Below are 24,695 nucleotides of genomic sequence, written 5' to 3'. Positions count from 1 at the left end.
TTCCGTGTGAAAAACATGACATGTTTACTTTTTTTTCTAAACATTTTCAATTACAGGTTACCGACAAAGATATTTCGAATTTTCATACATATTTTCGTACATAAATATCGATTTTAGTTTATACCGTCTCGATATGTACCGATGAAGATACTGTTTTTAATCGCGGCCCTGGGTACGTATTTTGATGGGAAGTGAAAATTTATTTTCAATTTTACCATAAAGTAAAATTATGTTTTCTGTATGAAAAATATGACATGTTTACAATTTTTTTTCTAAACATGTTCAATTACAGGTTAAATATCGATGTAAGTTTATCTTTTTAACATGTATCGATGAAGATAGCATTCATAATCACGGCGCTGGGCCAGTATTACAATTGGAAGTTAAAATTAATCTTCAATTATATCCACAAACTAAAATTAAGTTTTTTGGATGAAAAATAAAGCAAACATTTTTTTTAACATGCATAATCGGTTATTGACGATGATACTTTAATTTTTCATACACATTTTCATGGATAAATATTGATTTTATTTTATAGACAGTCGAAGATAATTCTAATAACTTCCGATTGTTATTGTTCACCTGCAATTCATCTGATGGGTATAACTACTTAATATAAAAATCTAGTTATTTTAGAACTAAATTGTTAGTTCGTGGACAAAGAATGGATTGCACATCTTAAATAACAGCTCCCCAGGGAATTTAATCCAGTCCTTGTCTACAAAAATTTGGATAAACTCAAAATATTGTTGATAAATCCACCTGGTCCATGAAGAAGTATCGAAATTTTAAAAAATACAATTTTCTGACGTTGCCTATTATGTAGGTGAAATAATTCAATTAGATGCATCTCAATCACATAAATAAAGGTTTCAGCTCTTTAACTTCACAAACATCAACAGATGAAAGAATTGAAGGAATACAGATGTTCAAATATGGGCAGAATGGTGAATGTTACACAGTGTGTAAAGTGGCCACTCAAACCAGCCAATGACAGGTCGTAAGCCCTAGAGATGCCTAGATTTATATATTACCTTCTCAAAGTTGTTGTAATATGTTAAGATCAGTGTTTTGGTTTGGGTCTCCTTGGGTAATCTTGCTGGGGGGTCGCAGGCAATAGAAAGTAAGACCCTTGTGCATGTAAGGGTTGTCCACTAAAAGCTTGTGGTTTCAAATCGGCACGTTGCTTTTAAGTTTTTGTGCGTGCAACAAATATGGTAAAAGTGTATTTGCATGTTACTTTGATTGGTGTCCTGACAAAGAGGCGGGTATATCTCCAAACCGTTAGACGTAGAAAAGTCGGTAGTGGTTGTATATAAATATTTTATAACATTCAACAAAATGTTTGACCACAAAGTTAACGCTTTAAATATTTAAAATATTTATTTATTTATGCACCTGAAAAATAATAAAAAGGACAACGAACTTACCATCAACTGTGATTGTATAAACTTTATCTTCTAAGTCAAGATATGTCAGACCTTGTACATCTCTTTTTTGACTGAACATAAATTTTGTCACGAGAAGACCCGTTCTGTAACCCTATAGAAAAAAAAACACTTTAATTCGATAAAAAAACGTTTAAAAATCGCTGCCCTAGTTCTTCTACATATGTTGAATATACCATTTTGCAAATTTTACAAGAGAAATTTTTTGTTTTAAAGTCATGTGGGGACCATAGAGTGAGAGATGAGGATGTGTGGTTGTCTATGGTCGCAGTGCCCAATTGACCTATATAAAGGCACGCAACACGTCACTCGCCCTTCTCTGTCTTCACCAGTATTCAAATTCACTTTATTACACAAGTATTTTTTGTGTAATCTCTGAATTTTCTTGTGCAATAAACCAAAAATTGTAAGTAACTTAAATTATTTTATTTATTTATTTCTTGAGGTTTTTTTTTTTAAAGAAAAAGAAACATTTGCGTTCTTATGATTTAACCAAATATTTAATTTTGTGGGCTATTTTCAACGAGTTGTAAATAACTCACTATTAGAAAATGGAATCAAGTTGGGGTAGAGTAGGATTCGATCCACAGACCTTTGGTCCGTGAGTCCGAGACACTAGCCATAGGACCACAACCCGATCGATACGGTTAAATCCGTTAAATACGTTAAATTCATTAAATACATTCAGTCAAATGTTTTAAATGAACTAACAAATAACTACTATCTAGTTGGGTATAATAATAATGGGGTCACCATTTTGTAGAGATATTTTATTAATATACTCTACTAGATAGTAGTTCTTTGTTAGTTCATGTAAAACATATGATTGAATGGATTCAATGAGTTTGACGGATTTAACCTCAAGGAATAAAAAAATAAAATAATTCTAGTTAATTTTGATTTATTACACCCGAAAATACAGAGATTAAACAAATAATACTTTAAAGTGAGTTAGAATACTGGTAAAGACAAAGAAGGGCGAGTGGCGTGTTACGCGCCCTTATATAGGTCCATTGGGCACTGCGACCATAGACAACTACACATAATCGTCTCTCACTCTCTGGTCCCCACAGGCAAATAAGTAAAATCAGTAAGTGGAGATTGACACTAAAAAATGCTGTAAATACTATTTAATAACAGAAAAAAAATCTTTGACCTAATAAGATAATGAACATATTGGCAATCATAACTCAATTTTGCTAAAACGGTTTATTGAAAATACAAGAACTAGGGCAGCAAAATGTCTTCATTGGAGACCAGTAGAACAGAGTTGGACCTTACATTTGTATTTTTAAAATACTGAACTTAATAAGTGATGTCCTTTACAATCAATCTCCTTCTATATTTTCTCCCGTGTAACTAGAAACAACAATATGTTTCATGACAAATCTTCCAAATCTAACTATGGCTTTGAACTAATAAACTCTTCCAGGGCCCCGATTACAATGGAAAGTTAACAGAGTTATCTTCGACTGTCTATAAAGAAAAACCGATATTTGTGTATAAAAATGAGTATATTTGCATGAACATTTCGAGTTTCTTTGTCAGTGACCTATAATTAAACATGTTTAGAAGAAAAAATGTATGCATATTCTGCTTTTCATACAGAAAACTTACTTTTATTTTGTAGATAAAATTGAAGATAAATGTTAACTCCCCACTGTAATCGGGGCCTAGGGCCCCACATTTTCAGTTTTTTTCTCGAAATATAATTTTCAAAATTTTCTCTATGTTTGAAAATGTTTTTCTGTATGGCTTTTCCATTTTAATTATTTATTTATTTATTAACGAACTTAGTCTATTAAAAAAATATCAACCACAAATCTTTTCAATACATATAGGCACACTTGAAATAAAATACAAATAAATATTTAAATATATTTTTTAATATGCTTATATGTCTTCTTGCCCATACTGATTATCGTGGTTTCAGATGTGACAAGGTTTAAAGAACACCCTGTATGATATTGTTGGTTATTTATGTGTATTTACTTATTACAATTAATATAGTTATGCAATTTTATCATTTTTATGTTGTATTCATGTATATATATATAATACATATGTAAATACATTTTTTTCTCTTATATTTATGTTCAATGTATATGTTAAAGGTAGTTTATGCCGTTTATGTCAAAATAAATATATAATAGATTATTTATGCCAAGCATGTTGATTTTAAAATAAAAGTTATTTCAGATTCTTTTAAATCATCTAATCAATAACCATCGTCATTAATTAGGTATTTTATATTTGGGGAAATATATATGCAGTAAACGCAAAGAAAAAAAAAGTACACCAAAAGATAAAAAAATCTAATAAACATAATTAACAAAATACTTTGTATACTTCGTAGATCCATGAAGTACATATAGTTTTATGGCGTACTTACCGTAAATGGTGACTTTAAACCAATTCGTCCTGAAATATTATGAGCTGTGGGGGTTTTTTCAAGTTTCCAGGAAGAATTCAGCATTATGAGGCCATCATTGTTATACTGAAGAGGAAAAAAATGATATTTAAGATAAAAAAGAATAAAATAAAGACAAATATTAAATGTAATTTTAACTACAACATACATAAAATAAATACAAGAGCATCAAAGAATTTAACTTGCGAACAACCTAGGACCAACAGAAAAAAAAACAGTTTTTTGTATACAGCAATAAATTTTTACAATTCACTTTCTAATGATCTAAAAAATATACAAAACATGTACGTACTAAAAAAAACCTAAATAAAACAGTTCTTACAGCCCGTGTGACGAGTGATATGCGATGTTATTTTATTGAATTTTTATTTAAACTATTGTGTTATTTTATTTATAATATCCCCTCATACCAGCACTTTTGTTGATTGGGAATATTTCGTACAAATAAAATATGTAATAAAATGTAATATGTAAAGTTTAAAAATCTTGTATTTTGTCATAAATAAATAAATAAATTTAAAAAAAACCTTGAACCTCCTGATCTGGAGTCCGCGACACTAACGAAGGGACCACGACCTGTCTTAATTTAGCTACTATGTATGAGTTTAACATGAACTCTTGACTTAAAAATGTGTTGTCATCCAAATATTTCATTGTTATCTGTGTAAGACAAACTGTACCATTCGACGCACAAAGGGTTAGAACAAAAATTAAATAAAAGACATAGGTACCTCAAAACTAAGAAGAGTATCGGCACTTTTCCTCCAAACATGGTGATGTCTGGCGATAGCTGCTACTGTAGGGAGAGCTACAAGAGTTGAGTTCACGAGAGCGTTGATTTCACCAAATGCCTGTAAATTAAAAAAAAACTCTGGTTTTATTCATATCATTAATTAAAGTAATATCACACTTATAGACTACGCAAACAGAGTATAGTCTAAGCTTATAACCAAGTAAAAAAAGATAAGATATAAGAAAAGATCCAAAAACGCAAAAAAATATCCAAGTTTTGCCAGTGTCAGGTATTTTGTCAAATTTAATCATGTGGCAAAAATAACAGAAGGCTAATTTTATGGATATATAAAGAAAACAGTTGAAGACAGGAAGTTAAGCATAATTAAAAAGGGTATGCATATAAAAAAGAAGAAAGAAAAAGAATGTTTGTATAAGCCTGAAGGAAAGGCAGGAAATCTGTTATTTAGAAGACCAGTACCTAGACGAATATGTAAAATTAAATCGTTGAAACTTTTAAGAGTTTTTTAGTGTCAGAACCAAGTGTTGGAAAAAGTTAGCATTTAAAAATGTTTGGTAAGCTAGGCTACAAACTGCAGATGCCTCCCAAGAGTCTAAATCTCGTTTACTATTTTTTGCAAGGCATCAGGTTATCTAGTTATTTGCGTCCATTTATGTCTGTTTGCTACCAGCTTAAATCTGAACGACGAGATGTGATCCTGACGCAAAAGAACGCTCAGAGTGAGCAACAGACAGCAAAGCCTGGTGACTGTTTCTGGTAGAGACAGATTTATGGTTTAGATTCTGTTTATCTAGAAGGCACTTATAAATGAATAATTAAGAGAAATCTCGTACAGCAAAAAAAAATCTTTATCACTAAACTGATACTTAGTAATGAATATGATATAAAATTATTTAAGCCATGAAATACCTCATTGGTTTTCAGCATATAGTTTCCTTGGAGTCCAAATACAATTCTCTCTCGTTCCCAGGTCATGTTTCCACCAATGGATTGGAAGTTATCCACATATCGCCAACTGAAAATAAAAAATAAAATAAAAAAATCAATCAAACATCTCAATTCTTCAAGCAAACAAAGATGTATTTGAAATTATAATTTTATTATAATTGTATTGTATCTATAATTTACAAAAATCATTATTTCCCTATTCAGATCTATCTTACACGGAATATGGCATAATATCTTGATCATTTTAATACAAGAAGGCAGCAAAGCTTAACAAGGGGAAATAATAATATTGCAAGACGGGATGAATATGAGTTTTTGATAAGCGAACTGATAGACGATAAGCATTTCCGTAAATACCCGACGCATTATTCGTTCGAAATGTTTCAAAATCCACCCGAAGTGGCTTCGTAAATACCAAACGTGTCGGGTGGAGATACCTGACGCGTTATCCACCCCAGTAGTAACCGAAACAAACCAAATTATTTAATAAAATATTTATGGTGTGGCTGAGATACTACTACAGTGAAAAAGAGAATTTTTATGTTGAGTGATGTTAGCAGATATTACTCAGGGGCGATTTTGTGGCGTTACGAAATTGAACAGTGCTAATTTATAACAAGTGCGATTCCGAAAAATCCCAAACGGGAGACGTATTTTCGAGTGATACAGAAGCATGTCAAATGGATAACACGTCAGGTATTTACGAATATCGTCGCTTTAGTTCGTTTTTGTCCAACATACAATTTTTAATGTAATTGAATTAAGTGTGCAGGAGTTTTGATAAAGCGTTTATTTATAAAATTCAAATGATATATATATATATATTTAGTTTGAGGGCTTTTTCAACAAATGTTGTATTTAAAAATTCAATCTTTACAAAACTCGGCTCTTAAATTAATTAACAAATCAGCTAGAATTGATAAGAAAGAGGTATCCGAACTTTTTAAAAAGCAAGGGTGCCTGTCCGTAAATGCTATTCCATGGCTCAAATTTGTTACTAGATATCGATTTGATAGTTACTACCAGAAAAAGTAAATACATACACATAATACAAGGCTAGCACAACGTGAAGGCTTGTCAGTACCGAGGTTTGTAAACAAGTTTGGACAAAGAACACTTCATTATACAATGCCTAAAATTTTCAATAAGATTCCTAAGTAGATCTTTTTTTAACTTTTAAGAAAAAAATAATTTAATCGCAAATATGTAACAAGGCTTTATATTGATTATTATTTTATGTTAACAGTCATCTATTTTATTTTTTTAAAGTGAATTTTGTGTAAAAAAATACGTATGCTTTTAGTTCTTAATAATGTTTATATTAATTTTTAAATTTATATATTTTCTCTTACTTTTTTCTTTGTTAAGGAATAATAAGAAACCTGCTGACAACCAGTTTCGGGGTTAAGTGGGTTTCATTATTTTTCTTTTTATATTTTCTGTTCATGTTTACCTTCTTAAATAAAAAAAAATACAAAAAAAAGTTGTGGTAACTATTTATGCCGATTTCGAAAAAAATACTTTAAATTTCAACATTTCTGCAGATTTGTGTTTTGGTCTGTTGGACAAAAATGAACTGAAGAGACGATATGCAGACGGGAAGTGGGGAAACAATAACACCATAAAAGTGGATTGGAAATCTTTTAATTTTAAAACTTATTTTTTTGATTTTCGAAATGTTTTTTAATACAATAAATTGAATTGTAACTATTTTCAAGAAAATTAAAAAATATGTATGTGTCTAAAAATATGTAAACATAATTTTTATGATAATTAAAATGCAGAACTTACATGAAATTAAGGCTTGTATCTCTCCATCCAGGGAAAGGAGTGTCCATATCGGACAGGATGGCGTACACTGTTTCATGTTCCATTTCTGAGAAGATCTTAACTCTCCATATGATGTTATCATCCGGAGACCATCCTAGTTTTACAAGCCACTGACAAAGCCAATCTAAAAAATATTTTTCATAAGAAAAAAAAATTAGCTACAAAGAAAAAATATTCGGGAAATCACAGATACGTTATCTAATATTGTAAAGCAACAATCGGAATCATTCAACAATGCGTAGGGTCAAACATTGAAACGTTGAATGCTGCGATTATTTGTAGAATACACAAGGGTAAGATGATCAATGAAAGCATCCACCCCTTTCCCGAAACTGTTCATAAAGACTTGAGTCTTTCTTCAGTTTCGCATATCAATATCAATTTTTTTTTTAAAACTAATTAAGCGAAAATTTAATATTTCTTTACAATCAAACCGCGAAAATAACAAAACAAATAAACTTTAAAAACTTTCATTGTACCCCTCACTGCAGTATTGTCAGTTTGTGATCAATCAAATACACATGGTCAGCACAATCACCCCTTTCTAATTTCCCAGTATTACAGTGGAGGAATACAGTGTTAGTTCCAAATTGAGACCGCGGCCGCACGCTCCAGATCCCGCATCGGAAAGGAAGAAGAACGTAGTAATACAAACAAGATGATCAGTCTTACGCTTCTTCTATCCAGTTAAGGGACTATATATTTCAAAAATGTTTTGAGTATGTCCAAATTCTTGCAGACAGTCTGCAAGCATTTGGACATACTCAAAGCATTGTTGAATTAACTACCTGGTAAAAGAAGAAGTATACAAAATTGGAAAATTGTTTTCAGGCGTTGCCTAGTAGGTGAATTGGTTCAGCCGGATGAATCTCACCCGCATGATAAAGGTTTCAGTTCTTTTACCTCACAAAAGTCAACAAATGGAATAGTTGAGGAAACGCGGATGTTCAAACATAGGCAGAATGGTGAATGTTACACAGTGTGTAAAGTGGCCACTTAAACCAGGTCATCAGCCCTGTAAATGCCTAGACTCCCATATTCCTTTCTCAAAAATGTTTTCCCTCTCTGTTGCAACAAATTTAAATTTGACTGTATATTTATTTATCTAATAATATAAATGAGAACTATTTGAAATGTTAATGAAGTAAGGAACGCGGACTAAATTTTTGGGGTCATTTATTGTTTAAATTTGATTATTTGATGTCAAGATGACGAGGTAGATACAGATAGTATAGAAGTTAACCATATCGTTTCGATATGTACGAATGAAGATAGCGTTCGTAATCGAGGCCTTGATATCAAAACAAATATGTACCTTTGAATATAAAGTCGATCTCTCCATTGATAAGCCTTCCGGGGTAGAATACCAGGAATGAGCCTCCAAAGTTGAACATGGCTTTGTTGAGAAGCTCTACAGCAACGCTGACTTTCTGGTTAGGGTCTCTGTTAGCATCCCAGTTGATATCGGCATTAAGTCTCTTCACATTTGGCCGGTTAATTTTAGAGTATGTTATGTGAATATCGCGTAATCTGGAAACAGAAATTAGTTTAAGTTTTATAAAGTAAACAGTCAACCATTAAAAAGGTCTTTCAAATAAATTTGTAGTAATACTAATCCATCAGTTAAACATCTCCAAACTCCAAATTTCGAGATACGAGAAAATAACTATTTACCTAAAATGCAATACTGTTAATTTGTGCCCGACCGATTGGGTATTTTGGCAACATACGAGTATCTGTTTAATTAGAACGACATTTAGAAACCTTGAAATAATCCAAGTAATATCACCTTAATTTATTTCTGTAAAAGTTTATCGGCATTTTTTTCTGAGTCCTGTGTTGAGTTAGGACGAATAATATGTATTAAAAAAATGTACAAAAATAATAGTTCTGTACACAAAACAAGAATAAGTTTGTTAATTTTTTTGTAGACAAGGACTGGATTCTACTTCCTAGGAAGCTGTAAATATTGACACATCACAACAGAGATGAAGAACATTATAGAGAAGGGAATGCAGAAGTTTAGGCGTCTACAGGGCTTATGATATATCACTGGCAGGTTTAAGTGGCCACTTTACTCACTGTTTAATATTCACCATTATTTTTGAAACTCTTTTTGGAACAAAAATTTGAACAAACTCAAAGTTTTGTTGATGAATTCACCTGGTCTAAGAAGAAGTAAAGTTAAAAACATGTATGTGGCAGATATGTTAGCTCTTAAAAAGTAATCTTATTCGAGTTGGCTTTAAAGAAGTATGTATATTGTTTAGAAATGGCAATCATTAGTATATGTTTGAAGAATTATTAGATTAAAGTTTATATTAGGACAATCGTATATTATGCTAGTATTATTTTAGACTACATAAAAAAAAATATTTAAAAAAAAAGTATAAAAGTTGAAAAATGTTTTCAGGCGTTGCCTGTATGTAGGTAAAATAATTAAATCAGATGAATCTCACCCATATCATTAAAGGTTTTAGCTCTTTAACTTTACAAACATCAACAAATGGAAGAGTCAAAGGAATAAAGCTGTTCAAATATAGCCAGAATGGTGAACATAACGCAGCTAGAATACAAATAATAACAACAAAAATACGAAATATAATAAATGGTAATTACTGGTCAAGGTGAATATCGGCTTGTATGCTGGAATCATTATAAAGATCTGCGGCCAAGCTGACACTATATGACTTCGAGACTATATCCAACTGCCCGTAGCAAGTTATATTCTTTTCCGAGTTTAAAACATACCGTCCTACAAGGCTGTAGTGGTCTGTATTCTGTTCTCCCTGAAAGTACACGAAAAAGAATTATCATTATTCCCAATAAATAAAGACACGAAAGGATAGAATGCTACACAACTCTGTCTTTGAACACAGACTTTGCTTCTTCTATATTCTCTCATAGATGTACATAGCACCTATTTGTTGAATTTAGTCATGTTATGTCTTTCTTAGTCTCTCTCGTTTTCTGTATCCATAAACATTCACATCGTAAATCATTTCACCAATTATTTTGCTGTCCGTTCGCCATATACCATATGATAAAAAATAAACGGGAATTTCTAATTTGAAATGCCCGCGTCTCACCAATCGGTATGATTTTTTGTAGCCACGTTGACAGCACTGTGTTTGACAATCTGTAAAAGTTTGACTTCGATTGAATGCTCAGTATTCTGTCAGCGTCTGTTTGAGTGAGTTGAAAAATTGCTGTGTGGCAATTTTTACAATGGATAAAAAATTGGCACAGCGAGCGTGTCTCAAATTTTGTGTTGCTAATAAAATTTCGTGTGCCGAATTATTGAAAATTTTGAATAAAGCCGTTGGAGAATCGTGTATGTCGAAAACACGGGCATAAGAATGAATATAAGAGGTTTAAAGACGTTCGTGAATGCTTAGATGATGATAAACACACTGAACGTCCAGCAACGTCAAGTACCAACTAAGTATTACTTTCTTAACCTTCAATTTTTATTAGTCTCGTGATATATTTTGGCTCTCATCTCAATCATCTGTTGGGTACATGAAAGTAGAGTGATCAGTCTTATTTTTTAGGTGCCAATCCAAAGACAATGAAATATTGCGGGGTAACATCGCCCTTAAAACAATATTTGCCTTCATGCCTGCCAGGTATCGAACCTGACACCTCAAGCACGGTAGACAAATATGCCAATTACTTTACTCTGAGGCAGGCATATCGCCACTTGATTTTTTTTCCAGGATTTTAACTGAGAGTAGCCATGGAATTAAAAATACTCATTCAGAGTTCTCTTTTTATTTCATTATTTATTTCGTCCCAAGAACAGACTTGGCAACTTCGGGTGATAATTATCATAAAATAGAGGCAATACGGTCGGCTTTTTTACAAGACATTCTTTGTTGGCAGTTCACGTCAGAGCTAAGATACGAAAACCTGACTTGGAAAGATCCACAGGAGCTGGCAGCTGACAGAAAGCCTTAAAGACTGTTCGAAAGAGTCGGAAGAGCAGATATAGAAAATAAAATAAGCAAAAAACGAATATAATAAATACCTTGATATTGAAATTAAGTTGTCTGTTGTCTTGAGTATATTTGGCATCTAGTGCCACTTCAGTGAATGTGGAGCTGGATATAACAGCTTTAAGCCTTCTAGACGCTATGAGAGATGTGCTCTTTTCTTGGTAAACTGCCATAACATTTGCGTCAGTGCCAGTAAACCAAACGCCTTGCAAAAATATCTGAAAGATCACAATTTAATATTGTAAACATAAAAAAAAATTAAAAGGAAAATGTGGTGTTTGTCGCCAAAGCGTGACGGTCGTCAAAAATGTTGAGTGTATCTTGTAGAAACTTTTGTAATTTCTAGGCCTGTATTGCAAATGTCATTATCATTATTTCTTTATCAATAACCAGTGGTTCATAGAGCACTGGGTTGGTAGTTCAACTGCAGTTTATCTTTATCTGTTTTGTTACTTGAAAGGTCAAATTTTATGGAATTCATTCATCAGAACTTGAGAGAGAAAAGAGGAAATTTCTCTAGATTTTGTGGGTAATTTAAATAATAACATGCTACTGAATACAATAAAAAACTCGGTTCTGTAGCATTGTATGTAAAAAAATTAATACTTACATCAAATTCGTTTGTCTTTTTTTCGTGTAGTTTTAGATTTATGACCATCGGTGTGAGAGCAGGAAGGGTGGCATTGAGACCGGCGTCTATATACAACACTGCTCCCGGCGGGGCATACAACCTACCGGCAACGTTAATCAACCCCCCTACACTTGTTCCCTTATCATACATCACAGTACTGTTCATAGTAGAAAGGGATCCATCCTGAAACAGACAAAAAATTAGAGCAGCTAGGCAATTTTCGGATTTGGCTTAAAATGTTGACAGAAAATGGTCGAAATCTTGGAAGCAGTAAAAATTTTACAACACGTCGTCATAATTTTAACCGTTGATGATCAAAAGAAAATAATTTAATTGTTGTTCATTAGATAAGTGCCTAGATATAACTGAGTGTTATTAAATATTTCTTTTTGTGTCTACCGGTTTCGAGACGTGAAAACTTCACAATGAAAATTTCTCGAAATTCGCAAATCACCTAATGAATTTTAATCATGACTTTATTAAAAATACAGGAGTTAAAATCTTTCATACAAATAATAAAGGGTTAAAAGTAATGTTCCTTTGATCAATTATCAAACAACCTTTCAATATAGCCTGTTACCCGATGTTCCATTGTTATTGTCACCCTAAATCTATTAAACTCACGCTCCTTCCTTTTTTAAAACTATTTCTCAAACAACATAAAATATTTTCATAATCTAATCAGTGCATGTTTGCCCTAATCAGTGCATGCGCTTATTTTAATGCATGTCATGATTTTTTTTTTGTGCAACAACTATGGTAAAGGTGTATAATGGGTTTTGCATGTTGGTTTGATTAGTGTCCTGACGAAGAGACGGGTACGTCTCGAAACCGGTAGACATAGAAAAGTCGGTAAGTGGTTACATACAAATATTAAATAATATGAAGTAAAATGTTTGACCACAAAGTTAATGCTTTAAATATTAATAATATTTTATCAGCGTACATATTTATTTGTTATACCTACCGTAAAACGCTTGAATTTTAATTTTATACCTGTCATGTAAAAGCCCTCTGGGCGTATTTGGATAATAAATTAATATGAATTCCATATCAGATCTTTAATTCATGTTGTTAATAAAGAGTACAAACCTGTTCGAATTTGAATACAATATCCAGGTATGGTTTTAATATTTTTAAATGGTGGTTCATCCTAAATCCATTGAAGGTTCTGTGTCGAGAGAAGGCGTAGTGCAGTTTTGTGTTATTTCCCATTTGTTCTCTAGAAGAACTGAAATTGGTGCTACTTTCTACGTGGTGCTCTGTTCCCTAAAAACATTACAAAAGATTTTAGTTTACCATACTTGCTTCATCTATGCACCATTGGGAGCGGATAGTTATATGTTGATTATCAATAAACTGAAAGGATTATTTTCTAAAAGCAAAGACATTTCTAACGTTCCTGAGACTTTCTGGAAACTCTGTGAATACATTCAAGTCAAAGTGGATTGTTTTAGGTACCAGGCAGTCTCACCTTATGCAGTCTTAAATCGTCTGATTTATTTAATGTTTATGTAACAAATATACAGTAAATTTATTGTGTATGCAGATAGTTTGTATGATTTAGTCATTTGATGTAGAATTTGATAATGTAAGCGAGTCACATATTATTAAAAAATAAATAAAAGTAGAATGATATAATAAAATAACATTTCTTCATAGTACAATGTTATTTTTTTATATTCATGGTAAAGTGTTAATTTTTTTTATAATTGTATTTATTTTGTTAATCTCTGTTTTTAATTTTTGTATAAAAATGTAAGATTCAATATGTCCATGTACTTGTCCGTGTCATTTTCTCAGACTGAACGGTTAAACAGTGTGTAAAGTGGCCACTTAAACCAGCCAATGACAGGTCATAAGCCCTGTAAATGCCTAGACTTCCATATTCCCTTCTCAAAAATGTTTTCCCTCTTTGTTGAAATAAATTGAAATAATTAAAACCAATTAAGTGGCACTAAACTGAACCGTATTTATAATAAAAACATGACAGACAAATTAAAGTGAATGTGTTACTTACCATGTACTTCGTGGCAGTGAAAAAATTCAGATGAGGATATGATGAAAAGTCAAGACCCAATTCTCCGTAGAAATCCAATCTTTCTCCCATCTCTCTATTGCTTATTAGGGCGTCAATTTTTATAGATTCGCGCTTTTCATCCAAGAACTGATAGTCTAATCGAAGTTTCGCTCCCTAAAATGACAAAAAAGCTATTTTATTTCATGAGAAACACCCTCTCAAAGCGACCTTTCAAGTGAAATCGAAGCATAACTAAATGTAGATACATATTCATAGTTGATTCAAATTATATTATCAGAAAACTCATTGCAATATAGTATAGACTATTACAAGAGCAAATTCAGTTACGGTTCAAGTTCTTGTAGATAGGAGTTAGGGCCAAAAAAGCTCCTGAGGTCACTGCGAGCTGTGTAGATCTATTGTGGCGTGTAACCATGAATTAATTCTCGCCATTCAAGCCTAGGTCTTTGAAGAGCAGGGCTACTGAATGGAAAGTGAGTGCTTTTATATCTATGGCTTAATATCTTTCTCCAAGCAGGACATCATGTAGGGGTAGAGTGCTCTCACATCTTCAGGTGTAACCAATAGTACACCGAAGAAATAGCATCTTTTGTAATCTAAAGCACCACATTCATATAACATGTGTAAAGGCGTTTCATTATTTGAACTGCAGAACCTACATCTAGAAGTTTCAACGAGATTAATTCTATCAAAGTGTTTATATTATTTGCAGTACCCAGTAAGGGTGGAAATGATAAATCTTCACTTGGTTTCGGCGCAGTTTTATTAGGTCGAAAGCAAACCTTTGTAAATGCCCTTTTAGTAGTTCCTTCGCATGGTGCTGATCGGGTGAGCAAACACAGTGCTCCGTAATGGTTGTTTAAATACAACGCAGTTGTAAAACAAATGTGATATTTGGTACTGAAAATATTTATTTACTGATGGATCAATCGTTCCTTAATCAACCTCAATTCCAGCATGCAGCAGAGTGATTTCAGATTGTATGAACTTGCCAAACATAATCGTCCATAAAAAACACGTACAAAGATGATTTTTAAATAAATTTAATAGTAATTAATAATTTTAATGTAATAAATAAATCATTTAACACAGATTTATTTGCAAATAATCTTAATGACGTACGGCGTTTGCTTTCGAAATAATTCGTAGTATTTTTTCTTTTCTTTTGAATTTACATTTAATTACTATTCATTTTATGTTCGAGAATCTTTTTTAACTCACTGTGATGCTACTTGTGAAAACCTGTAATTGGCTTATTTGTTATTTGTTTTGTTATATATATAAGATAATTATAGCTGTTGGTGATCCAAATAAATAAATAAATAGTGTGTATCAATCAGCTAAATAAACGCCAGCAAAGATTGTATGACAAACAATAAAAAAATGCAAAAAACTAGTTGCTGAAACGATTGAAAACAAAAAATCCAATATATTAATTTAACTGCTATTTTAGGGTAAAATAAAAAATAATTAAACTAATATCAATAGACTGTACAACTGGTGCCAGAAAAATGAACTTTACTTAAATGTCGACAAGTGTTATGTAATATCATTTACAAGAAGTAAAAAACCTATATTATTCGATTCTAACATCAATAATATTAATCTGGGAAGAGTTACACAAAAAAAGGATTTGGAGATAGTTTTTGATGAAAAATTATCGTTTATTCCTCACATTGATACCATCACTAATAAGGCGATAAAATGTCTCGAATATTTGCAGCGAACTGTAAAGGATTTTAATTCTATCTCTACCCTCAAAGTACTATTTACTGCCTTAGTTAGAAGTAATTTAGAATTCAATTCAACAATTTGGTCACCTTATTACAATGTTCATATTTTAAAGAAAGAGTACAACGTAAATTCCTTAGATTCATCAATTACAATATTAATAAATATACCCACTGAAAATATTGATTACGACAATTTATTATGTACACTTAATTTTATTTATTTATTTATTATCATTATATTACATACACAAAATTATAATTTATGTAAAGTTGCTTTGACTGTCTAACTAGGGTTATTTACCCCGTTCTAAAACAGTCAAAAAATATAAAAAACAATAATCAATTTATAGAAACAGTTATAAAGATACAGGACAAAGTGAAAAACAAAGTAAAACATGGAGTAAAGACATGGTAAAAAATGTAGTAAAAACAGAGTAAAATGTAATAAAAACATAGTAAAATTGTAGTAAAAGCATAGTAAAAATGTAGTAAAAACATAGTAAAAATGTAGTAAAAAAAAACGTAGCAAAAAAAAAAAATTATAAAAACAAAGTAATAAATGCAGTGAAAACATAGTATAAAAAAAACAATGAAAATATATAAATATGTCTATAAAAATATTTTGAAACTCAGTAAAATGCGAAATAAAAACAGAATACATAGTAAGAAACATATTTAAAGTCATAAAAAAAAAAAATGTATGTTGTATGGCAAAAAGCATATTTAAAGAAAGAAAAAAGAAAAAAAAAACAGCATATTAAAAAATAAAGTAAAAGATGTAATAAAAATTTAAAAAATAAATACATAGGTAAAACAAGTTAAAAAGTTAAAAATTAAATCAGTAAAAAACTATAAATATATATAAACAATTTAAATTAAAACATGTGTTGGCCATCTAACAGCCACCATTAACCCCTCAGACTCCCTGCGACCAATTTCTCCAAGGAAAGTAGTCAGCAACCTGTTTAGCTTGTGGTTCTTGCAACATTTCCATGACACTTAATATGTCGACTCTTTGTAAAAGCAGGATTATAAATGATTTATTAAATTTATATTAAATAGCAAATGACGTATTGAACGTTCCGGAATCAACTAGTGTTATCAGCATAAACGTACCTGTTCGAAATATTCGGCAGCTAAAGTTATTTTTTTAATCTCCTGGCAATCATAATTATTATTACAATTTACCAATACCTAGACTACACCGGCCAGCGGCTAGGTAACGAGTATATATATATATATATATATAAATATGTATATACATATACATGCATGTATGTATATGTGTATGTATGCAAAGTATGTTTTTATAAGTAAATATATTAAATATCTTTCCATATACCCATAAACCTATGTTGGTACCTTTCCTTATTCTTACTTATTATTGTATCTTTTTGTTTCACTGCTGCACTTGAATATATTTCTAATAAACGTAAAAGCCCGTAGGGCGTGTAAATTTATAAATAAATAAATACCTTGCTTGGGCCATTCCATGTCAGGTATCCAATCAATCTACTTGCCAGACGTTTTGTTTGAAATTCCAGAGAAACGTCGCATTGTGATACTCCTTTCTTTTGAGCCATTCGCAATGTACCTGCGAAAACATAATGGTATTTTTAAAAATAGTTTTACCCACATGTCCTTATTATAAACCCTTTTCTGTTAACTAGCACAAAAAGGAGTTGTGATAGAGAAAAGAACCCGATTAATAATTTTAAACGAATGCAATCACATAAAAATTTGGTATGGAGAAGCAAGCAATAGTGTTCAATTACTAATCACACACTTTTTATAATTAATATTAAAAGTACCCATGGATTGGGAGATTGATAAAAACTAACTTTTGTTTTCTTCTCCATCATTCTTTTATAAGCACCTAATAGTGCATGTCTGTGTTTGTGCGGATGAAGAATACAGTTCTGTGTGAGAAACAAAACAATAATATGGAAATATCACCTACTACGAAAAACGATAAAATATATTAAATGGATTTGGAAAAAAATTTTGTATTTTCAAAATCAATACGGATATTGTTGAAAAATGTTTTTATACATGACTTTAAAAAACGCGACATGTTTGGCCTTGATAATGGTGACGTCAAGATTCGTGACGATGTTCTATTTAAATTTAAAGGGTTCAAAACAAAGTTCAAAATTTACACGAATCGTGACGTATTAGGGGCGTGGCCTATTGCATTGAAAATGGACTGTTTTTGTGGAACTCCAAATTTTAAATTAAAAAATATTGTTTATTCTACTAATAAATAATTACTCGATAGTATATCATATACCCTTATTAATTTAAAATTGTTAAAAGAAAGGTGATATATTCTAGATGAATGTTTTTAATTCGATCCTGAAAAACGAAATCGAGTGGAAAAACCTCCGCCTCGTCGTGCGTTCGTCTACCATTCTTGAGGTCCCGGGTTCAAATCCCGGAAACGTTGACATTTAACATATTTGAGCCTTTTTAAATAATAAATAATTATAATGATTATGATTATTATTAGGATTTAAATGCATGGCTTGTCTATTTGTAGCATTCACGGAGGAGGATAAAAAACGTGTTTTAAGTGGGTAACTCACAAATGATGATTTTGAAGTTACCTGGTTGTAGTAACCACCTTATGATATCAAGCCTTGTATTCTATGTAGACTCATGTGACATAATAGTCTCACCTGGATTAATGTAATAACCCGTAAGGGTTGGTAAATCATTTTCTAGCTATTTGATCGTTCCTTACCTCCCAATTCAGTGATTCTTTCTCCATTAACAGCCACGTAAAGGCGCGGAATTAATATATAGCCGTTCTTCTGGTTTTGTTTGGAGAGTGACATGACAGCGTCAAAGTGCTTCTGGCCATCGATGTCCAGCATACACTCCATGTGCTTGGTGTCCGGGTAGTTCTTATAGGAAGCCAGGGCCTTGAGGTAGTGGTTTGAGGAGTGGTAGGCCAGGACTGCGGATCCCGTGTTGGGGAAGGAACTGATGCTGGCGTTGAACATGCGTTTGGTCTAGAATTATTATAAGAATTAATTATCAATTTTTCATTACCATGTTTATTTTGTTTTCATTCAATTCTATTAACTTTCTTAGCTCTCCCTTCTCGGTGCTTTTTTTATTTTTTATTTTTTTTTATTTTTATTTTTTCTTTTATTCAGGAAACATACAGTACAGTTACAAAGTTTAATATTTTACACATTTAGACTTAATTCTAATGGACCAGTGAAGTTTCCATATTAAAAAGCAATTATATGTAAGGTTAATTATGAAAGTATAAAAAAGAGAAGGAAAAAGAAAACATAAATGAAAGTTGTTTAAAAATTAAAATTTAAGTGAAAAAAATATATTTTAAGGTTTGTAGTTTGTAGTGAGTATTTACAAATGGAAATAATATTAAAAATGAAGAAAATTTGTAAGAGTAATTAAAAATTAAGAATGGAAATAAAGAATGAAAAACATGCTCAGATGTAAAAATAAAATAAAATAGTAATGTAGCTAGTACACATTGCATCTAATAATGTGAATATCTCCATGAATATTTCAAATTATGGGTTAAAATTTTCGGCACTCCTCTATACATTTTCGTATCGGTTAAAATATTTTTTAATTAAATAATTAATGCTTATAGGGAACAGAAAAAGCATTTTATCAAAAATTGTAGATAAATCACCAATACAATAGAAAGTTTACCAATGTGTCACATGTTGCGAAGTACGTAGTAAAATAGTAACCTTATATATCGTCTGACTGACTTGCAAAACTCCAATCTCCAAAAAGAAAAATTTTACAGGAGGGTAAAAAAACAGTTTATTTTTTTGAAATCACCCTTCTGTAAATTTTTTTTTTTTGGAGATTGGAGTTTTGCAAGTTAGTCGGACGATATAATTGTCTCACTCTCGATAAACAGGTATATTCTGGAGCGAGAGAAACAATTTCACGCGTCACACACACGAACTAGTAGCTCTCCGGATTTTGTAAGTGGCGGTTCTTTCCCCCGCGCTGCGAGTATAAACTTATGTTTTTTAAAAATGTTTTTTGCAATTATATTGAACATGTTGTCACTTTTGACATCAACTATAAATAATTGAAGGACTGCCCATGAATATTAAAATTTTCCTTTCAAAATGTCTCAGTTTTTGCATGTGTAATGACTACAGAGCACCGTAACGCGCGGATGTTTTTGAAACCGTAAGGAAAAGGTTAACACAGCATAAGACCTAATATTATATTAATGGTAAATGGTATCAGATCATATGATGTTTTCTTATGTACCAGAATAGTTAAATGATTTATTATTTTATGTTTTGGAATTCAAACATTAACAAGTACTAAGGTACCTACTTGAATTCAATATTTGAATATCTATTATTTTTAGATTTGGAATTCAATCATAAACAAGTACCTACTTACCAATGAAAAGTTACAACATCTTTTTTACGTTTATCCAAACGGTTTTACTAAAGGTTTTTTTAGTAAAGTTTTGTAAGTATACTCAATTATGTTTTAGCTTAAGAGGAAACGTGGTCCGACTTTTCTTCATACAAACGGATTCACGTATTTTCTCTCAGAATTATGGCATTAGAGAAATGTTTTTTTTTAACAACAAAAACAAACAACAAACCATCACGCCGTTTCCCTGTAAGGGTAGGGAGAGAGAATATAACGCCACATCACTCTATCTTTGCATTCAGGTCTCGCTTCCTCTACATTTATAGATCTTCTCATGCACGCACACCAATTATTCCAACTTTTTCCATATCCATCAAGTATTTGTAGGATTTGGTCATGCCATGTCTTTCTCGGTCTTCCTCTATTTCTGCATCCATGAACATTCGCATTGTTAATATTTTTAGCCGTTCTTTCGTTGTCCGTTCAATCTACATGTTCAAACCAACGCAGAACTTCTTTCTTGATTTTGTTGTTAATGCTTATCTTAGCCTTACGTTATGTACGGATCTCAAAATTTGTGCATCTATCGTAAATATTTTTATGACACATTCACACGAGAAATCGTATTTCGATAGCATTCGATTTTGTTCATTTAATCCAGATACGAGTATAACATCTAATCCAGCAATAGCAAAGCATTGTCGGCTTCAGCTCGTATTAAATAAAATACAAGAATCTTACCTTGGATCCTGGTGTGTCGAATTCGAACCCTACAACTGATGCAGTTTTGTTGGATTCCAGACTGTAGAGGAAAGAGTACACATTTGCACTTGGGTCTACTTTTTCAAGAGATAGCAAATAATTGGCTGGTCCAGCCATAAGGAAGTATGGAGCGTCATTCACGGCAGTTAGGTTAGGAAACTAAAAAGAAGAGACACAATATTAATTCAGGTAATTATTAGTAGTCCAATCGCAGCAAATAAGCGAACACGAAGGCAAGATGATCTGTCTCATGCTTCTTATGCCAGTCCGGAGGCTATAAAAGACTATATCGTGGTATACTGGCAAAAAATGTTAACTCAAAAATGTGCTGATTTGACTTAATTATGCAGTTTTGTAAAGTTTTTAACGCTCTACAAACTGGCAAAATATACTAAGTCATATTAAATTTCATATATATTTCATATCAACTTCAGGGTGCCTGGAAGAATGACTGGACAGTTGCCACCGTTTTGTAGCAACAATTTACGGACAGTGTATACTTGTAATGCCGTATTAAATAGACTTCATGAATTCGGCAATAGTTATTCCCACGTATCTGATATATTTAGTGTAGGGTATTGTTGCTATAGAACAAACCTTTTAAACTTTTTCAAAGATGGTGAATGGTAATTATATTTGTTTATTCATGCTTTTCATAATATTCACAGTTTTTTGTTCACTTTGCCCAGCTGTATGAAACAGTACTTATGATTTTCTTGTTGTATTACTATAGAATGTTTTATTATTTAAACTTTCTACTGAATATGCTGTATAATTTTTAGGTTAATTTTTTAAATATAAATCTTGTATGATTTTTAGGTTTTATTTTTTAATAAATCTTGAGTATAAGTAAATTTATGTATAAAAAAAAAAAAATTGAAGCCAAATATGTTAGTATTATAAATGTTTGTAAAAGGCAGATTTGCAGTTTATGTTAATAAAATAAAATAAATAAATATCTGTAGTTTTAAAAATAAATTTAAGGTTAAGTCGTATACCCGGTATTTTATTCAGGCTAAAAGATTTCAATAACAAAATATTTACTTAGTATAAAATTAAGAAACGGAAAAAAAAAACTTGTTCTTAAATGAGCACTTAACATCTTACTATATTAAAATAAGATATAAAAGAGTGAAATTGGAACAAAACTTAAATGAATGTTATAAAATATTTGTATATAACCACTTACAGACTTTTCTACGTCTAATGGTTTCGAGATGTACCCGTCTTTTCGCCAGGATACCAATTAAACTAACATGCAAACCGACATTCGAAGAGACGGGTACGTCTCGAAACCGGTAGACATAGAAAAGTCGGTAGGTGGTTATTTATAAATATTTAATAACATTTATTAAAATGTTTGACCACAAAGTTAATGCTTTAAATATTAAACTTAAATGCTTGATTTCTCAAAACAGGGATTTGAGAGTTTATTTATTTATTTTAAACAAACCAACAGTCTACAATGATATAGTAACATTGAAAAAATAAATGAAAATCTTCCACTACTGTTTTATCGTTAGTTGATTCATATGAACTAGGGACGTCGTTGAAAGTAGTTGGTTTTTTGGTAGATTTTCAAGAAACCTTGCAGTATAATTTAACGCTCTGATTTTTACCGCGCGTAAGAAAACATTTTTTTTGGCTGAAGATCCTTATTGCGCCTGTCAGGAGATGGTAAATTAAATGAGTTCATGCTAACGCATTTGGATGATAGTCTCAATCGTATGTGCGATTGAGACCTTGGCCTAAAGATGGTGCCAAATTTGGAACGCTTTTGTTCTATGCAACAGAGCGAAGTGGCTTTTCTATAAGCGGGTAGCGAATTATTACTCTGAGGAATGGACTTAAGGACCCGGGTTAATTACAAATTTCGAAATAAAAGGGGTCTAAAAGATTGCCTTTTGGATTGATTGGAATGCAAAAAATATTTGATACTACTTTTGGCCCTCATTCAGAGTTTGAAGTTTTCGAAAAAGTTAATTTTTTTCGCTAAACCGGCTGTCATTTCGTATTTAAGTAAGAATCAGTCCAATTAAATGTTATACTGTGCAGTAAAACCTCATTAAATAAGCATCTAATGGAGTAAATTGCACTTTGTTTAATTAATTAATTTATTTATTAACGGACATTGTCCATGTATACAATTTATAGGGTTTTAATATTACAATAAAAGAATAGTTAAAAACATTTAAAAAAAAGAAAAGAGGCATTGACAAACATAAAAGACACCAAGACAAGATCTAGACTATTTATTTGGTGTTTGTTTAAATCGCTGTTTTGTAATAAATGGGTAGCATTGTTTTAATGAGCCAATGTTTTCATCAATATTAGCCAGGTGCTCAACGATATCAGTTTCGCGGAGTGTAAACTTTTTCGATTTCGGTAGTTTTAAAACGCGTTCGAGTTTATAATGTGATTAAGTAATAACTTTACTAACAAAAAAATAATTGTATCAATACAGGTAATTAACAAAATATTCAGACAGTTATAAACTTCAAACCTCGGCTGAGGGCCAAACGTAGTATGGATTTAAAAAAAAAAGATTTTTACGTTCAATGTGATCCAAAAACATTTTTATTTGATTTTTTACATGTATTTTCTTTAATTTTAAGATAGAATAAATAAAATAATTAGTTTGAGACCCCCGAAACATTATATATACAAACAGTCATACTTGCTACCTAGATGATTCATGCTCATTCGGTTGTACATAGGAAATAAGTACTACTGACTTTGCAACAATAACTGATGAACCGAAGATTCAGTCTGTTTGTATAATATACTCATAAATATGTATTTATTTTTCTATTTTTGCTGAATTTTTGTGCCTAACAATGTGTGCCTATGTAAGCTTTACAAACTTAAAATGCATCTCTTTTTTACTACTTTTCTTCTATACTTCACCCTTTTACTATCAATCTTTTATTATTTATTTTACTAAACATTACTTTTACTGAGTTTAACCATAACAATTAACAACGTTTTCTTTATTTTATATAACCTCGTATTTAACTTTAATTTTGTACAAATTGGCTACGGCCGTTAGTTATAGTTATAATAATAAATAAATAAATAAAAACGCAACATTTTCTTCTATTTTGATGTCTAAAAGAATAAAAAAACTTCATGCATCATCAGCCCACTATAATGAACATACTTTATAACCTTACATATCGTAAGGTAATTACGACAATTAGGTTAATTCTAAATTCGTAAACTCTTAAAATTAAAATTGTTTAACTCAATTATTCTTATTTTGAAATTACTTTGTTGTAGTATATTCGTTATGTAACAAAATTTCTGAAACATTATAAACATAATCATTATTACTATTATAATAGGGTATTATCACTCGGGAGGAATATCGGATTTTACCCACTCTACAAATAAAAGATTCTCCTAGTGTTTATATAAACCCCTGTAATGAATATTTTCATTCATTATTTTCGTTTCGAAAATAAGGTCTTTCGAAAACAATCGTTTCGTAAGTTGGTATTAAATTTTGTCACAGAACTTCACGAGTAATGCATTCATTTTAATGTTGGTAATGCCGCAGGCCACAGATAGAAATATAAGGAGAGTTGTCTATGCATATTATCTTAAGCCCCCCCCCCCCCAGTTCCAGGCACTGACAGATGGATGTGAAAACGGATTGCATCTTACATCTCGAATTTCTTTTATTATTTTAAGGTTTTCAACCTCTTCTAAATATTAATTTATA

The 24,695-nt window shown here is 31.2% G+C and overlaps 1 protein-coding gene across 1 annotated transcript in view; it reads right to left on the bottom strand.

Moving 5' to 3' along the window:
* Positions 1 to 21,131, bottom strand: part of LOC148278951 (uncharacterized) — a gene marked incomplete at its 3' end in the record, with an annotated part of 31,155 nt that extends 10,024 nt beyond the window's left edge. Inside the window, exons 1-14 of the mRNA XM_088230666.1 lie at positions 20,951 to 21,131; positions 18,561 to 18,831; positions 17,293 to 17,411; positions 14,064 to 14,237; positions 13,136 to 13,312; positions 12,023 to 12,226; positions 11,445 to 11,630; positions 10,034 to 10,203; positions 8,730 to 8,944; positions 7,376 to 7,538; positions 5,546 to 5,651; positions 4,614 to 4,733; positions 3,844 to 3,948; positions 1,434 to 1,545 (exon numbers count right to left, since the gene is read on the bottom strand). Coding sequence (XP_088086792.1) covers positions 1,434 to 1,545; positions 3,844 to 3,948; positions 4,614 to 4,733; positions 5,546 to 5,651; positions 7,376 to 7,538; positions 8,730 to 8,944; positions 10,034 to 10,203; positions 11,445 to 11,630; positions 12,023 to 12,226; positions 13,136 to 13,312; positions 14,064 to 14,237; positions 17,293 to 17,411; positions 18,561 to 18,831; positions 20,951 to 21,088 — 2,260 coding nt within the window. The remainder of the gene's footprint in view (positions 1 to 1,433; positions 1,546 to 3,843; positions 3,949 to 4,613; positions 4,734 to 5,545; positions 5,652 to 7,375; positions 7,539 to 8,729; positions 8,945 to 10,033; positions 10,204 to 11,444; positions 11,631 to 12,022; positions 12,227 to 13,135; positions 13,313 to 14,063; positions 14,238 to 17,292; positions 17,412 to 18,560; positions 18,832 to 20,950) is intronic.
* Positions 21,132 to 24,695: the final 3,564 nt, after the last annotated feature.

This window comes from Micrasema longulum, unplaced genomic scaffold (assembly GCF_059751315.1).
Source record: "Micrasema longulum isolate JH-2025_06_02 unplaced genomic scaffold, ASM5975131v1 h1tg000804l, whole genome shotgun sequence".
In the NCBI taxonomy this organism is placed as follows: Eukaryota; Metazoa; Arthropoda; class Insecta; order Trichoptera; family Brachycentridae; genus Micrasema; species Micrasema longulum.
This window is presented reverse-complemented; position numbering and strand designations above follow the sequence as displayed.